Source organism: Cannabis sativa, chromosome 4, assembly GCF_029168945.1.
Source record: "Cannabis sativa cultivar Pink pepper isolate KNU-18-1 chromosome 4, ASM2916894v1, whole genome shotgun sequence".
NCBI classification, from domain to species: Eukaryota; Viridiplantae; Streptophyta; class Magnoliopsida; order Rosales; family Cannabaceae; genus Cannabis; species Cannabis sativa.
In genome coordinates, this window is record NC_083604.1 from 2,148,041 (window position 1) to 2,165,780 (window position 17,740).

The window sequence follows — 17,740 nt, forward strand, 5'->3', positions numbered from 1 at the left end:
TCTCCAAAATAAAAAAATTGTCAAGAGAATACTTTTCATTTTTTTACCTCCAATAGAACTTTTTATAATTATAGAAAGTAAAAGTCAAACTTAAATCAAATTGGATCATAAAACAAAATAAAGTTTAAATAATATGTTTTATTTGTGTCTCTTTTATTTTATACGTGTTTGAAATATAATTTTAAATTATATTTTTTAAAAAAAGAAATTGTGTTTTCTCTCACGCATAAGGTTCTCTTTTTCTCTCTGTTTCATCATATTCTTAGGGCCCCACTGACTAGATTTGGGCTAGTGGCGTCCTGTGACTCTCCTCGGTAGCAGCTCGTCGATGGCAAATATCCCTTTTGGTAAGACGTGCTCTGGGCAGTTTTATGGGTGTGGGTTTGCAACCCTCAGGGCAAGAGTTGATTCCTTGTCGGCCTGTTTGTTATGGATGGCGGTTCTCCTTACCTATGATTTCGTGGATGGCTTGGAAGCGGTTGTGGTGGGATGTTAATGGCCTTCTCCCTTTTGATTTTGTGGTTGGAGTTGTGTGATGGCCTTTTTAGGCAAATGCTTAGGCAGTAGAGTGGTGCCTTTCTTCCTTCTTTTTTGGTTCTTAGTGCTAGCTCTTGGGTTTCTTTTTCAGGCATCCATGCTCCTTGCACAATTTCTTGTTTTGAGCTCTCAGAGTTTTGTAGATGTAAAAAGGGAGACACGGGTTTTATCCAACGAGATGTGCTTTTCTTGTCTTGTCTCTTTTACTGAACTTATGTGAGAGGCTGAGAATGGGCAGGTATCGTCAAAAGTTGGCAACGCTCCTATGCTCTTGGTCGGTCTTTCTGGGCAGTCTCAGTGGCTCCTTCTTTGCGTTAGGGGGAGGCGTTATCAGACTGTTGTGTCATCTTTTTCCTTTTGGTTTGTAATTTTTAGTTTAGTTAGTTTAATTAGCGGTGTTTTCACCCTATGTCGTCGACTCTAAGCCATTATTGTAGGGTTTGTCCCTTTAGCAGAGCTTGCATGAGCTCAGGTCGACCCAAGCATTAAGCAAGTTTGGGTTATTGCACAATGCCTCCTATATTAAAAAATCTTTTTTAATTATACTTATATATAATATAATAAATGTAAAGATTATATTATATTATAATATACCAAATTCATTTTTTTATCAGATGTAGATAGGGAGAGATGCGATGGTTGTTCCGGTTTGAATGATTGATTTAGCAGAATGAGAATAAAGTATTGATTTCCTTTTTTTTTTTTTTTTGTAGTCGTATAATGACTAGTATATCAATAATAATAATGCTAATAATTATAATAATATATATTATTCTTTATACAATATTTTGTTTAGTTTAAAATTAGATAACCCTCTAAAATATTTAAATTTTCATCTAACCATACTCATCCTTAACCACATACCATAAATCATATAAATTAATAATAACAAAAATAATACATAATTAAATCACACACTTAATATATAAATTAGCAACATATTTAAACTAGGTATTACAGTTTTGATTCTCATTTTCTTGATTACATTCATTTAATTCTGTTTTTGTATTGGTATAGTGTTTTATTGGTCGTGTTCTTCTATTTTATTAGGACGCCACTTTATCTTAATTTTTAAGTTAATTAGGATTTTTTTTCCCCAAATTTTGACATGTATCAAATCATGCTCCCTGAATTTTTTTAGCCGTTAAAAATTCCCTCTGAATTATGGTGATTGTTAAATTTAAGGACTTTTGTCTAATTTCATTCAATTTTAGTGTTTCAGTGATTGTTTATGAGCTAAACTATGCTCTCCAGACTTTGATATCTACCAAATCATATCCCTCGAATTTTGATATGTACTAAATCATGTTCCCTCAACTTTCATTCATGTTAGAATTTTTTTACAAAAATTAGACAAAAATCCTTAAATTTAACAATCTTAATAGTTCATGAGGTATTTTTAACGACCTTAAAAGTTCAAAAGACATAATTTAGTACATATTAAAGTTTAAAAGAAAAAATTCTTAATTAGCCTAATTTTTATATCAGTATGATATTATTTGTTTTAAATTTAAGACTTTACAATTTTATTTGTAAGTATCTTCCTAAAAATTATTATGATAAATGTAATACGTAACTCTTGCCTATTACACACTGCAAGCTAACGATTTTTGGCCTTAAAAGGAATAGTGTGACTGTGAAACCAATTCACTAAGAACAAACTAGAAAAAAGTTAATAATTTATTTTATTAATCACTGAATTAGGGTATTGGAATTACAAAAATGGATTTTACTTGTACGTCATATGTAAATCTCCATGATGTAATAATTCTATTAGTATAATTCAAAAAATAAAAAATGTTAAAAGATACTAATGTCTAAGAATTTTTCATGTATTAATATTATTATTAGCTTAATTAAGTATCGGATCTCACTGGGCCAGCCCTGAGTTAAGACGAAAGAGGCAGCCGCCTTAGGTCCGCCACTGCTCAGGCCCCGTTTCGAAAAAAAATTAAAATATAGTTAGTAATAAAATGAATAATAATATTTTAAATGCTAAATATGTGTTGTAGCCTTTAAATCCCAATAGCCTCACTTTTTCATTGGCCCCAATTTTTATATTTTCCTAAGGCCCAAATTAACATAGGACCAGCCCTGGCATCTCATATAATTTAATATAATAACTATATCTAAAAATACCAAACACTATTAGCATCTAATAACAATGCTCCTTATAAAATTTTCTTTCAAAAAACAAAATATAAGAAAATGGAAATGATAGAGTAGAGTAGAGTAGTCAATCTCTACATTTGAAATTACATACCATAATTTTTTTTATAATGAAATTTGTTATAATTACAATATTAATTTTTGAAAAATTCTGAATAATTTACCGTACTAAAAATAGGGTTTCTAACATTTTGATCTACCACACGTGTTCAAAAAACTTCAAATTTATTTTTGTTATTTTAAATTATTTAAAAACTTTTAAAAATTTACAAAAATAATATTATATTCGTAACAAACACATCAATAAAAAAAAATTCATTTTTTTTACTTCAAAATAGTTTTATTTTTTAATTTTTATGAAATTTTATATAAAAATTTGCAACTTAAATCGCAATTTAAATTCATATAATAACTTACATAAAAACTACAAAAAAACTACCTTAGAAATTCAAATCATAAACTAAAAAAAATAGTTAAAAATAGTATATAAAATAATAGGTGATTCTACAATGCACCTCCTTAAAAGGGATGTACTGATACACCCTTAACTTGTTTCGACATCCAGAAAAAAAAAAATTAGTCTATTTTTTTTTCATATTCATATACGTTATAGCTATTTAAGATAAGCTACAAAATTTTGAGAAATTCCGAATAATTTATAATCTAGAAAATAATGTTCAAACAGTCTATTTTACACGCGTATAAAATAAAATAGTCACGCGTGCAATACACTGTTTGAACGTAGTTTTCGGCGTGTTAAATTTTTCCAAATTTTTTAAAATTTTGCAGGATGTCTTAAATAAATATAACGTACATCACCATAAGAAAAAAATTGACTAAAAAATTATTTCGGGAGCTAAAATAGATAAAGGTACATCAATGTATCCATTTCTAAAATAATTTACTTAAAAAAATTATTAAAAATTATTTTAATATTTATTTTCAAGTAAAAAAATTAACTAACAAACTGTAACAAGAAACTGTAATAGTAAATTAACTATAGCACCGCTCTATTTTAATTTACTCAAATAAAGCAGAAACCATAAGATAACACGTGTAGACATTACGTTACAACAGCACGAATCCAAATTCACCGACACGTGACTCGACCATTTCCCTTTCCCTTTCGTTGAAATTTGAGCAACGAATATAAATCTCTACAACAACGATTTTATGCCTCTCTCTTTTTTTATTTTTAAATATTAAATAAATAATTTTTGAGCTGAGTGATTATTAATCTTTATCAAAAAAAAATGTCAAGCGGTGGAGAGAAGAGGAAATCGGCGGCGGAGGAAAACGACGACGTCGCCGGACCTGCAAAGACGGCGAGAGTAGAAGAAGAGAGCACGAGGACGGAGGAAGAGGAAATCGAGGAATTCTTTGCCATCCTTAAACGGATACAAACGGCGGTTTGTTACTTCAAGAAAGGAAGCCGTCAACGTCAATTAACGGAGCAAGGTTCGAATGTGAGAACAATGTTGGAGACGGGAAATTGTGACGCCGTTAAAGATGAAACGGTGAGTATTAGGCCAAATGATGAAGAAGAAGAAGAAGAAGAAGAATTAGAGAATGAGAATTTGGGTTTTGATTTGAACGCTTCACCAGCTCCGGATTGTGATCCTGTTTAGATATTTTTATATTCAATCTGATTATTATTATCCTTTTCTTGTTTATGAATGTTTATTTTTATTTTATTTTATGAATTAGTAGAAGAATAGAAACTATGATTATATATTCTATAATATAATAGGAATTTTAATGGCTTTGTTTTTTTTTTTTTTTTGAATAAATAGATCATGTGATATAAATTACAATATTATTGTTAGATTTTTGGAAATTTGGTTATTTTGGTCTAACAATTAATACTTTCATTAATTTTTTTTTTTAAGAAAAATTATTAATATTTGAGTATGAAAAAGTCATAAAAAAAATACGATTAAATATTATTTTAAATTTTGTGTTTTGTAAAAATTATAAATTAAATTTTTTTGTTTTGTTAAATGATAAAATTGATTATGTATTTTTTCAAAATTGTACAAATAGAATTTTGAACTGAAGTGATAAAGCTTAATAATAATCTAATCTAAAATCTTATGATAACACTAATTATATTTTTGTATCTGTTTGTTTGTGTTAGAAATTACTTTAAAATTAAAGTTAGTTATATTTTTTTTTTTTAATGAAAAATGTAAAATTTCATTAACGAACAAATTCCGTCACCAAACAAGGTAATAAATCAGTAGGAACAGACTTCATACTGAAGGTACGATCAGGATACAACTTAGAGGCTCTAGCAAAGTTATGAGCTACTGAATTAGCAGATCGTTTAACAAAAATAACCTCAACGGTACTCAAATCCGCAAACAAATTTTTACAACTTTGAATGACTTGACCAAACAAAGAAATCATACAAATAGAACTACGTAATGCTTGCACAACCCCAAGACAATCACTCTCCACAGTCACATGATGCCACTGCTTCAATTTGATCCAAGTGAGAGTTTCCTTGACAGAGATAGCCTCGGCAAGGATTGGTTCCACCATGTTCATCGCCAAGATGGTTCGACCCTCAATTAACCAACCTCGATCATCACCCGCTACCATACCCGACCCAAAAGACCACCCATCATCAAATAAAGCTACGTGTACATTAACCTTAATGCTATTAGCAAGAGGAGGGGACCAATGTTCTGCACCATCATGAATCTGATCATCAGAGTATGATGTGCCAATGACAGAGTTTTGAGCATTATTCCATTGATTAAGGTAGTGTTTAGCAAACCCAACTATATCATCAAGACGAGTCGTGTCTTTCCCTTCCAAACTAACTCATTGCGCGCATTCCAAATGGCCCAACACACAGCAGCCACAAGAGCCTTTTTTTCAGCATTCAGCTTGCTGAAAACCAATGTGCACCAGTCAAGAAAAGAGATACTTGTGTCACTAGTAGTGCCGATGCCCACCCTATTCCAGCATAATTTGATCACATTGCAAGTGACCAAACAATGAGTAATGGTTTCAGTTTCCACCCGGCAAAGAGGACAGAGAGAGCTTACCTCCACATGTTTAAAAGTAAACAATTAAAGAATTTATTGATAATTTTTGTAAAACATAAAATTTAAATAGTATTTATATTAAAAAATACTTAACTCTAGTGCAGATAATATTTAATTTATATGTATGAAACCTCTCCAAACAATTAGTGAACAAGTGTATTTAAATGAATTTTGAAATAATAAATAAAAATAAATTATTGTTTTGATAACCAAAATAATAATAATAAATAAATAAAAATTATATTTGAAACAACCACTTATATACTATTAAACCATCTCTAATCGAAAATATAAAAATTGAGCTATGTTTGACACAAAAAATAATTTTGTGATATTTTTACATCAATTTTATTATGCTTTAATATATAATTGTAAATCTTGATGTAAAATTTAATATGTCATTTAATACCCATTTAATAATATATTAAAAAATATAAAATAATACCAATAATATAAAAATAAATATAAAATTTGATAAAAAGAATGCAAGATATTTAATGTAAAAAAATTTGTTAACTAAAACTAATAATAAAATATTAAAAATGACATAATAATAAATATAAAATTATAGTATTTATTGTAATACAAATTTTGCATCATGCTATGTGGTGATCTAAATTTTGATCACTTTTTTGTTATCCCACATATTTACATCACAATTTAGCACATCATTAGAGTAGAGTTTTAACAAAGTGAGCTATATATTTGACACAAAAAGTGATTTTATGATATTTTTATATCAATTTTTACTATTGTGCTTTATTGTATAATTATAAATCTTGATGCAAAATTTAATATGTCATTTAATACTCACTTAATAATTTATTAAAAAATTATAAAATAATACTAATGCAAAGTAAATATAAAATTTAATAATAATAATAATGAAAGTAATTTAATGCAAAAGAGTATACTAAAATTTAATAATAAAATATTAAAAACGACCTAATGATAAATATAAAAGTATCACATTTATTATGATATAAATTTTACATCATGCTATACTGTGATCTAAATTTTGATTATTTTTTATTATGTGACATATCTACATCACAATTTGATATATTATTAAAGTATACTTTTAATAAAATGAGCTACCGAAATAAAAGATGTTAATAATTCCACATGTTTGTTTGGTGTGGTATAAAAATGGAAGGAAAATATTGTTGCTTTTAAAATTTTTGGTCTATGGAACATAAGTCTAATGAGTTTAGTATTTGGAAAGGTATCCTTAAGTCTAGAGATATCATTCTTAACGGGTCAGTTTCCTTGGTTGCCTTTGGAGACTCCATTGATGTTTGGAAACAACTTTAGATTCTTTGGCTGAAGCTAAAGGATTTTCAAGATTTAATGAAGAGTTTAAGAGGTAGTGGCTTTACAATAAAAGATAATTGCAGATATCTCAAATTAACAATCTTTGGAATACTCCTTTCGGTTACCAGCTGGTTTGGAAACATAAGAAAAATAGCCAGTATACTGTCAAGGATGCATGTTATGTGGATCAAGTTCCGAGATTTGCCAAAGCAAGAGATTTGGAAATGGATATGGCACCCGTCAATACATCCTAAGGTTGTTGTCATGTTGTGGAGAATTCTGAATGAAGCTCATCATACCAGGTCTAGGCTTGAGGCTTCTATTTTTATCGAAAAAAGATTGTCTATTGTGTGGTGTTTTGGAGGAAAGTTGTGTTCATCTATTTAAAGAGTGTAGTTTTATGAAAACTATCTGGTTTAATGGTCCTTTTCCATGCCATTTAGATGTCATTTTAAGGGATTCTTTGATTCAGATGTTCGAATTTTCCTTACTTATTTTTCTAAACTTTAGTAGACCTATGGTGATTTTTATTTTGGTTGTGTTGCCTTAGAAGTTTGGCATCAAAGGCACTTCCTTAGATTGAAGGGTGGATCTGTGGATCTAAGTTTGGTTTCTTTTTAAATTGGAGTTAATTTTTTCGAATTTTCTTCTCACCTTCAAACACCGATGCCAAAAACAGTATGGAATTCTGAGAGGATGGTCATGCCTAGCAGGAGGATGTTGACATTTGTGTTCGAGGTAGAAACTCGAGCAATTCACCTTGCTCTTTCTTGGGCTCTCCAATCTTCTTGGAAGGTATTTCATATATTTTTTCTAATTCTAGTCAATAGTATGGCTTAGAATAGAAGCCTTCCGGACTGGAGCTTCTTAAATGTGTTGTTATCGATTTTAGATTTAGTTAAAAAGTTTAATGTTTGTAAGTTTTCGTTCTTGTATCGTAATTTGAATTCTTTTACGGATGACCTTGCTAGAAGAGTTAGAATCTCTAGCTTAGATGCTGGTTTGTATCAAGGACAACGAATTTTCCTTGTAATTCTGTTGTTTAAAAAAAATAAACTTAAACTACAACAACAGAAAGAGAAGGTGAAAATGGGTGGAAGAGAAAAAAATAGGGATAAAAATGTCATTTGAAAAATAATAAATAAATAAATTGAAACTGCTCAACCAAACTTTCACAAATAATTTGGATATTTATATTTATTACATTGACCAAGTTTTGGTAAACTTAGAAAATATTAAATGTAATTTCTAAAAAGTTTATAAAATCGGTTTTTTTTTTCCTTGGCCATAATTGAGGGCCTTATGTCTACTCTAGTCTATATGTCTAGCTATCTTCTTGGTGCAGTTTTTTGGGGTCTATTTCTTGTGGGAAATTAGAGTTGTATTTGTTTGTATAGCTAAATAAAATTCTAAATGTTTGGTAATTCAGTAAAAAAAAAAAAAAATTATATGTTTGGTGTGGTGGAAAAATAGAAGCAAATAATGGCATGCTTATTTATTAAAAGAATAAGGTCTTAATTCTCATTAATTTATTAAATAAACTTTATAATAAGATAATTTATTTACTTAAAGGAATACTATTCCCTTATCTAATTTATTTTATTTTAGTTTTTTAATGTTATTAATTGAAGAAAATAAAAATATATATATGCTCTTTAAAAATTTATACGTTAAAAAATAACTATATTTTCGAAAAATGATAATTTAATCAAATTAAAATATTTCAATTATCTTTCCTAATTATTAAACAAAATAAAATTATTATAATTTTCTTTACAAATTAGTTTACAAGATAATAAATTATTGTTTGTAAGTATTTTATATTTTAAACTTATTTATTTCTTTCATTAAATATGTTGATTCCGATTACACGTAAACTTATTGAATTGGAAAAAAATTATAAAAAAGTGAAAATGGGTGGAAGAAAAAAAAGTGGGGAACCAATTATCTATCCAAAAGTGGGACAAAATGAAAAGTTACAAAAAATATATAAGGTGATTTTAGAATGCACTCTCTTAGATATATTGATACACTCTTTACTTGTTTCAGCATCTAGAATAATTTTTTAGTCTATTTTTTTTAATATTCATGTATGTTATAACTATTTAAGATATCCTACAAAATTTTGAAAATGAATAATTTACAATTTAAAAAACAATGTTCAAACAATATGTTTGGGCAATTGCGAACAAACAAGACAATTTGTGGATCAGATGGGTTCACTGTGTATACATCAAATATGAAAATTGGTGGGATTACCAAGCGCCAATGCAAGCAAGATGGTATTGGAGGAAATTGATTGATGTTAAAAATCAAGTCAAGGCTACTATGGATATACAACAGTTTGCTCTGGCTAACTATAGAATATCCAATGGCTACAAGGCTTACTGCCCCACTACTCCACCCAAAGTTTATTGGAGCCAAGAGGTATGGAATAGATTGAATATACCTAGACATAGCTTTTGCTTATGGATAGCTATACAGGATAGGCTTAGAACAAGAGAAAGGTTACACAGGTTTGAGATTATTGACGAAGATGTCTATTTGCTTTGCAAGAACCAAACCGAAACATCTAAACATCTTTTCTTCTCTTGTCCCTTCTCTTCTCTTTGCCTTTCCTTTGTGAAATCATGGTTGGGATGGAATGTTGAAACTTCAACACTTATAAGATTGATAAGGTGGCTGGAAAGAACAAAAATTAGTAAGTTTAAAAAAACTGTGTACACAGCTACAGTTGCTGCTCTCGTCTAACATTTGTGGAAGAACCGCAATGACATATTGTGCAATTCAGGGCATCAAACACCAGAACAAGTAGCGAACTCGATCAAGGTTGCTGTGAAGAACCGAATTTCCTGCACTTGGCCAAAGAAAGTGCAGCTGGATGAAGAATGGTTTTTGAGATTGTAGATATAATTTTGTAACTAACAGAGGTGTTTGAAGAGCTTACACAGGAAATGTATAGATTGATATTCAGGTCTTCATTTGAAGGTCCTAAATAGGTTGTAAATTGTTATTTGGAGTAATGAAATTCATGATTGATTGATAAAAAAAAATAGTCACGCGTGCAACACACTGTTTGAATGTAGTTTTTAGCTTGTTAAAATTTTCCGAATTTTTTAAAATTTTGCAGGATGTCTTAAATAACAATAATTTACATAACCATGAGAAAAAATTGGACTAAAAAATTATCTCGAATACTAAAATGGATAAAGATGTATTGGTACATCACTTTTAAGTAAGTGCATTATAGAATTTTCTAAATGTATATATGTAAATTTATTAAATTACCTTCATTAATAATTATTAAATTAAAATTATGTAAAGAAAATAATAATTTTCATAGCATTTTGTTTCTTTTTGTTCTTGTTTAATAACCAAATAACATAATGAATGCTCTTATTGATGTGGTAGAGTCAAAAGTTGGTATTGGTATTGTTATTTGATCTTATAGAGAGGATTTATTGGTAGTATAACTTCAATTCCATTACATTCGGTCTAAGCTATTTGCAGTTACAAACACAAGAGAAGGTTCCTTTCCATTTGGGAATTGTTGATTGTATGATCAAGAGGGGGAGAAGGAAATTTTTTTTTCATTAGTGTACAACAAAAATTAATGTATTACAATAAATGTGAAAAAAAAAACTTTTTTATTAGAATATTCAATTGTTATTATAAATAAAAAATTATTTACAACAATACAAAAAATAGGAGGTGAAATTTCTCCTACTATTATTTCTTTTCTTTTTACTATTGTTATTTCTGTGCAAATCCATCACGAAATAGATTTTAATTTAGTTAACAAAAATCTGCGTTAACACATTAATTTACATTTATATATAAATTAAAACGGATCAAAAGATTTGGATTTGATCCGACTAGTTCGAGTCAGATAATTAACTAATTAGGATCATAATCAAATTAGATCTGACCTGATTAGTGGCGGACCTAGAAATTAAAGTGAGGGACGTAATTTGTGCTTTTTTTTTTTTGTAAAAGTAAACTTTGAAGAGAAAAAAAAAATACCCTTGATGGAAAAAAAAAAACTTTTGGTGAGATTTGAACTACTAACCTAAATCCTATATATAATTCAGCTTAAATATTACACCTAAGTTAATATTATGTCTATAAATGTAATCTTTTATTACAAATATATGTTGTAATTAATTAAATTGCATATATATATTTTTATCCTATTTTTTTCAGAGGGCGACTACCTCGTCTCACTTCTATATAGGTTCGCGCCTGCACCCGATCTATTTGCATCCCTATACAATTTACAAATGAGTATTGTTAAGCACCAGTGGTGCCTTTTAGTGGTGTCGTCTTGCGATTAACTATCGATATTTCTTAAAAATTATTACATTAAACTTATGAGACTCGATACTTAATTAGACTACTAATAATATTAACATGTATGAGAGTGCTAAGTAATACTAGTACTTTTTAGTATTTTTCTTTACTAATTACTATTAATGAAAATGTTAGAAATTACTAAGACATTTTTTTAATATTTTTCTAGTTATTTGTACGGATAATATTGGAACCATACATGTTGATATTTTCCTCTGCTCATTTATTATGGATTTTAATAAATTACCCTATTTTGTATTTTCTTTGTTTATTATTAAGTTCTGAATCTGTCGAGTTCTTCCCTATTTACAGCAACTAGTCATTTTTTATGTTCTTTACGAATAAAATTTTATTAAAGCAAAAGAAAATATTTGGGTTTTGTTAGTCGGTTCCACTAAAAATACATAAAAATCAGTAAATTATACTAAATAAACATATGTTTTGATATTTAAGTTAGCTTTTTTTTTTTTTTGTATGATAGTGTATTAAATATTATTTATAAATTTTAAAAAATATATAAAAAAAAAAAAGTATTTTTACAATACTCTTTACTACTTTGGGGGCAATTTTTAATTATTTTAGTATTTAGAAAAATTTATTAATCTAATCTTTTATATTGGTGTACAAAATATAATTATTTAAAATAATTTATAATATAATTTTTTTAAAATTTTTAAAAAATATCTTAAATAATTACAGCTTGATTCCAACTATTTTTTTTTTTTTTTCTAGATACACTTGAAGAATGCATACAATTTTCACAAGAAAACAGTGTGCAAATCAAAGATTCACACCATAAAAAAAAATAATAATAAAAAACTTTCTTAAATACTTAAAAGCAAACGGCAGAATTTGGCGTATTAGATGTTTGAATAATAATTTTTTTTTTTTGAACAAAGTTGTAAACCTCCACGTTTCAGTGTTTTTGTAGAATAAAATAGTAAACCAAACACGTCACTACAGTGACGTAACAATCCTCTTGTCGAGTGACGTCACTTTCTTCCTTTACAAAAAATTCCCCAAACGCAGTCTTAATTTAATATATATTCTCTATTCAATAAAAACCCCTCCAAGCCAAACAAACAAATAACAAAAAAAAAAAAGAGAGCATTTCCTTCGAATGCAAAATCTTTATTCTGGATTTTAATCCACTACGACGTCGTATAATGGAGAAAGGTAAGAGAAAACGGAGAACAGACGGCGACGTTAACGAGAAGAAAGGAAAATCCGAAGAGATTATAGGCGGAAAGACGACGACAACGACGGTGACGGCAACGGAAGATGAGGTGGAGGAGTTTTTCGCTATACTCAAGAGGATCCACGTGGCAGCTAATTATTTCAAGAATAAAAACGGAGGAAACCGTGAGTTGACGGCCAAAACTTGGAGGGCTGTTGTAAAAGGTCAGAGTGACGCTATGGTTTTAGACGGAGATAACGGCGTTGATGATGAAACGGAAAGTATTAACGATAACAGAAGAGGTTTGGATCTCAACTTGGAACCTCCGCCGCCTCATTCCGATGACTTTTGACTTTTGTTTTTTTAATTTTAATATTATTATTAATAATAATAATATTTTTTTTATATATATATAAAAATTTATTAGTAAGGAAAAAAAAATGGATCTGATAGTTCAGATAATTTTTTTTTTTTTGGTAAATTATTTAGCAACACCAAGTTGCCATTTTTAACAATCTTATTCTAACTTAAAGGAATATATCATTTTATGATTATGGGTTTATCTTGAACCAATTATGTTGTGATTACTTAGTTATTAAGAAATTGGAATTATTATCTTGTTTTATGTTTTTTTCTTTAAATCTTTGTATTGGATTGTATTTTTTTTTTAATTAATTTTGTAATTAGAGATATTTTGAGGCATAGATAATTTATGTTTTCAATTTATATTTATTTTTTCGACCGATTAAATAATTACGTTTTTATTGCTTACTATCAATTTCGTTAACGATTGATTTGATTAATAAAATACCACAGATTAATATATTAGTGATCTGACTAATTTTTTATTTTTAAAATATCATCAAATAAGAAAAACAATAAAATATAAAGTTTTTTCATATTTACATAAGTAGTTTTTTTTTTTTTTTTTTTTTTGTATTTTTAGTGAAATTCACATAACGATCAAGTAATTTAAATTACAATTTGCAACTAAAATTAACATAGTATTTTTTTAAAAAAAAAAAAACATTAACATAGTATATAGTAACTCACTTAAAAATTATCAAAGTAATTATAAATTTAAAAGATAATATATGGAATAATTTTTCAAATATAATATATATTTTTGCTGTTAAATAAAAATATATTTTTATTTTGTTTTTATTATTATATAATTATTATTGAAAGTGAACAGTTAATAAATTGACACTAAATATTATTTTATTATTACTTTTCATAGTCTTTTTTATTATTATCCTTTCTGAACATTAAGGAGAAAAATTCCAATTTCCAACTTGGAAGAAGATTATGCTACAATATTCAATTACATTATATTATTATTTTCAGTCTATGAATATATGTATTTAATATTCATTTTTTTTTATTCTACTTAATAAAAGAAAATGTGTGTATATTGTTAGTAATTTTTTAATATATTATTGAAGATGTTATTATTATTTTAAGAGAATAATCTCATTTAGTATTTTGTGTTTACTAACAAAATAGAACCGATAATGTGTTCAATAATATATGAAAGTGAAAGAATATATAGCAAGCACCACAAACCAAATATAGAGTGATTAGTTATTTTTATTAAAATATGTGAAATTCAATAATAAATATATCACTAATAATATTCTATCAATTTGTAAGAGCAGTGTAGTGTTAGGTAATATTAGTGTTGGTTAACAATGATAAGTCTTTTTATTTTATTTTTTCAAAGTCAAACTTCATTAAAAGAAAACTAGTTAAAATACTAGTTAGTATTGAAATATGTTAAAAGGTATTTATACTGTCTAATACTATTATTTATATAATTTAATATTGAGTTCTACTTATTTAAATTTAATAAAAATTATAAAAAAATCGCTAACTAATTATAAGACGTTATCTCATCATAATGGTAAGTACCTTGCTCATTAATATTAGACTAAAGAGATCACATGGCAATAGAGTATGTCAAACCAATTAAAAATAATACCTAATAAAGGAATTAACTCAAGTCATTTGGTATGATGTAATATTTTTATGAAAATGATGATTTTTTATATTTCCATATTTGGTATGGAGTATTTATTATTTTAAGTATAGGAAAACTGTTAGATGGTAATAAAACTACTCTATAATAAGGTAATTTTAAATTCTTAAAAAAATTAGGTTTAAATAGGGAAATTTGATTTTCTATACTTAAAAAATCTTAATATTTTATTTTTAAACCAATACATTTTAAACTAAGAAAAATATGACACTTTTATCTAAAACCCAAAAATACCCCTCTCATAACTCAACCCCATCTCTCTCTCTCTCTCTTCCTCTGTCTGAAATCGAAAAAAAAAAAAAAAATTCCCCCAGGTCCGATGGTCGGACCATGGGACTCTCTCTTCCTCTCTGAAATCGCAAAAAAAAAAAAAATAATAAAAAATACTGGTCTGATGGTCGGACCATGGGGTCCGACCATCGGACCAGTATGTTTTTTTTCTTTCTCCAAGACCTGGTCCGATTAATAGCATGCACATCTTATATATATTTTTTAAATAAAATAAATGTTTTATCAAATAATAAATACATAATAATTGATGGAAGATTTTTTTTTTGGAGTAAAAAGATAATATCTAATTAATATAAAATCTTATTTAAACTTTCCATTAATGATGACTGCCGTGTACATATTTTTAAAACAGCATAAATCACAAACCTGGGAGGAATTTTTTTTTTTTTTTTTTTTGAGACTCGGTGTCCGATGTTCGGACCTTGGGTCCGATTGGTCGGACCCCATGGTCCGACCATCGGACCTGGGAGCAATTTTTTTTTTTTGCGATTTCAGAGAGAGGAAGAGAGAGTGGGTTTTCGGGGTGCGACTTTTGGGCGGTCCGAGAGAGTGGGGCTGGGTCGGGGTGTTGGTGCGGGTGGTCGGAGGTGGCGGTGAGGGTCGGAGGTCGGAGGATGAAGGTCGGAGGTGGTGGTGAGGGTGGGCGGTTGGGATGTGAGATAGAGAGAGAGAGAGATGATGCAGAGAGAGAGAATTGTGAGGGGGTATTTTTGGGATTTTGAAAAAAAAAATGTATAGTTTTTTTAGAGTTTAGATTTTTGGTTTAATAATAAATTTTTTTTTATTTTTTTAAGTATATAAAATCAAAATTCCCTTTAAATATTCTCTTCACTCTTAATATAGGTGCCGTTTGGTAACACTTTTGTTTTTTAATTTTTTAATCACAAAATGAAAGTAAAATTTTTGTTTTTAAAAAATTTGTTTTTGAAAAACAAAAATGCGTTCTGTAACCACTTTTGTTTTTCAATTTTAAAAACAGAAAACAAAAGTGTGTTCTATAAAGTTTATTTTTATTTTTATTTTTTGATTTTATTTAAGTCGGGTCTAGGTCCGGGGTCGGATTCGGGTTCAAGTCAAAAGTCGGGTTTAGCGCCAGGGCCGTAGGGAGGGGATTTGGGTCCGGGTCTGGTCCTAATCTAAAAGATTGATTAAGAAAAAAAACTGTTTAAAAAAATATTGAAAGTGATTCTTTTTGTTTTAAAATTTTGATTTCTAATTATAAAATTGAAAAGTAAAAATAGTTTTATAGAACATGTTTTTGAAAAATATTTTCACTTTTCTACTTTTAAAAACAGAAAACTGATTAAAAAAGTGTTACCAAACGCCACCATAATATTTAATATATCAACAATAATTGATGAGATTCATGTATTTAACTAAAAAAATATAATTTAATTAATAATAATCTAATTAATTAAATAACCAAATACGGTTATAAATTTAAAATTATATTCTTTGCTTTAATATACCAATTAATCAAAAAAATTTGAACTCCTCGCACCAAATTATTTTAATGCTTCATAATTGGCTGTCTATGGGTCATTTAATATTTAATTGAAGATTTTGTTAAGATTTCTATCTTAATGATTGTAAACGGCTTGGTGAACTTATTTCTATTGATTCTACTCAATAAATAATATGTACATGTAATCAAAGACTAAATCTCATTTACCTATTAATAGAAATTTTATTTACCTTTAAACAGTTGGAAGCAACATTTTTGCCATTTTTAAAATAACCATAGATAATTATATAGTACCATCAATAACATCTTTATCAATGAAGAGTAATCAAAAAAATTTACAACTTGTAGAAACTGACAAAAAAGGAGAGTTTTATTTTCACCTCATAAAATCATATATACATCCCATTATTAAAAATAATATATAAACTTAAATAATTTTTAAAATTTAATCTAAATATTTTTTAAAGTTTTTTCCTCACATTATTTTATGTTAATTTCAATACTTATTTTGATTTTATTTTCTTAACTTTCTAACTCATGTATATATATTTTTATTATTTTTCTAAGAAAATTTTATATAATTTTTTATTTTAATTTTTTTGTTATAATATTTAAAATATAATTTTTTTTATTTGATAGGTATATTTTTTAAGAATATGAATTGGCAGAAAAAAATTAAAAAAAAAAAAACTTAGTACAATTGAATATATAAATTTTATATAAAATAAAAATTATTATAATTGGGTGTCTTTAGAAATTTTTGGGGTCTAAATAAAATTTCTTGACGAAAAATATAACTTGAGTACCCTAACAAAAATTCTAAACCGTCAATAAATATATTGGGTCTGTTAAATATTATTTTAACTTGCTTAAATAACTCGAATAAACTTATTTATATATTTCCCTACTAAAATTTTCTATAATATTTTACATAAATTATATTTAATAGTTAAATTATTTTATATTTAAAGTTTGTATTATATAGTGTTTAATTAAAAATTTAGACTTTTAATTAATAATTTTAATTGTATTTAAATATTAAAGTTAACATTTAGAATCTACACTAATTTTTTGAAAGAGAAATAATTTGTTTAATACTTTAATATTTATTCAATTTAGCTTGTAAGATTTATTAATTAATTTCATTTAAAAAATTAGGTAGGTTGGGTATTTAAAGTGAACCCTTGGAGCAAATTGTCAAGGCCCAATATAATGAGTAAGGTGAGCTTGAGCCCAATATGGCCCATCGAAAACCAAAGAACCAAGTTGGGTACCATGCCATTTAAATGAAAAAAATAAACAATTTGAATTATTATTACATTTGGGGTTTTGTTTTGGAACAT

General features: G+C 27.3%; 2 protein-coding genes across 2 annotated transcripts; both read left to right on the top strand.

Annotated features, from left to right (window-relative positions):
- The first annotated feature begins 3,876 nt into the window (after window positions 1–3,876).
- On the top strand, window positions 3,877–4,482 carry LOC133036619 (uncharacterized). Its single transcript, XM_061113160.1, has one exon. The coding sequence runs from the start codon at window positions 3,960–3,962 to the stop codon at window positions 4,332–4,334; it is 375 nt and encodes a 124-aa protein (XP_060969143.1). The 5' UTR covers window positions 3,877–3,959; the 3' UTR covers window positions 4,335–4,482.
- An 8,110-nt stretch (window positions 4,483–12,592) lies between these two features.
- Window positions 12,593–12,955, top strand: LOC115712507 (protein NIM1-INTERACTING 2). The gene has a single exon (XM_030640794.2). The coding sequence runs from the start codon at window positions 12,593–12,595 to the stop codon at window positions 12,953–12,955; it is 363 nt and encodes a 120-aa protein (XP_030496654.2).
- Window positions 12,956–17,740: the final 4,785 nt, after the last annotated feature.

Bases quoted from the DNA above. Each gene is read 5' to 3' on its own strand.
- LOC133036619 (XM_061113160.1), top strand. From the start codon at position 3,960: ATGTCAAGCGGTGGAGAGAAGAGGAAATCGGCGGCGGAGGAAAACGAC.
- LOC115712507 (XM_030640794.2), top strand. From the start codon at position 12,593: ATGGAGAAAGGTAAGAGAAAACGGAGAACAGACGGCGACGTTAACGAG.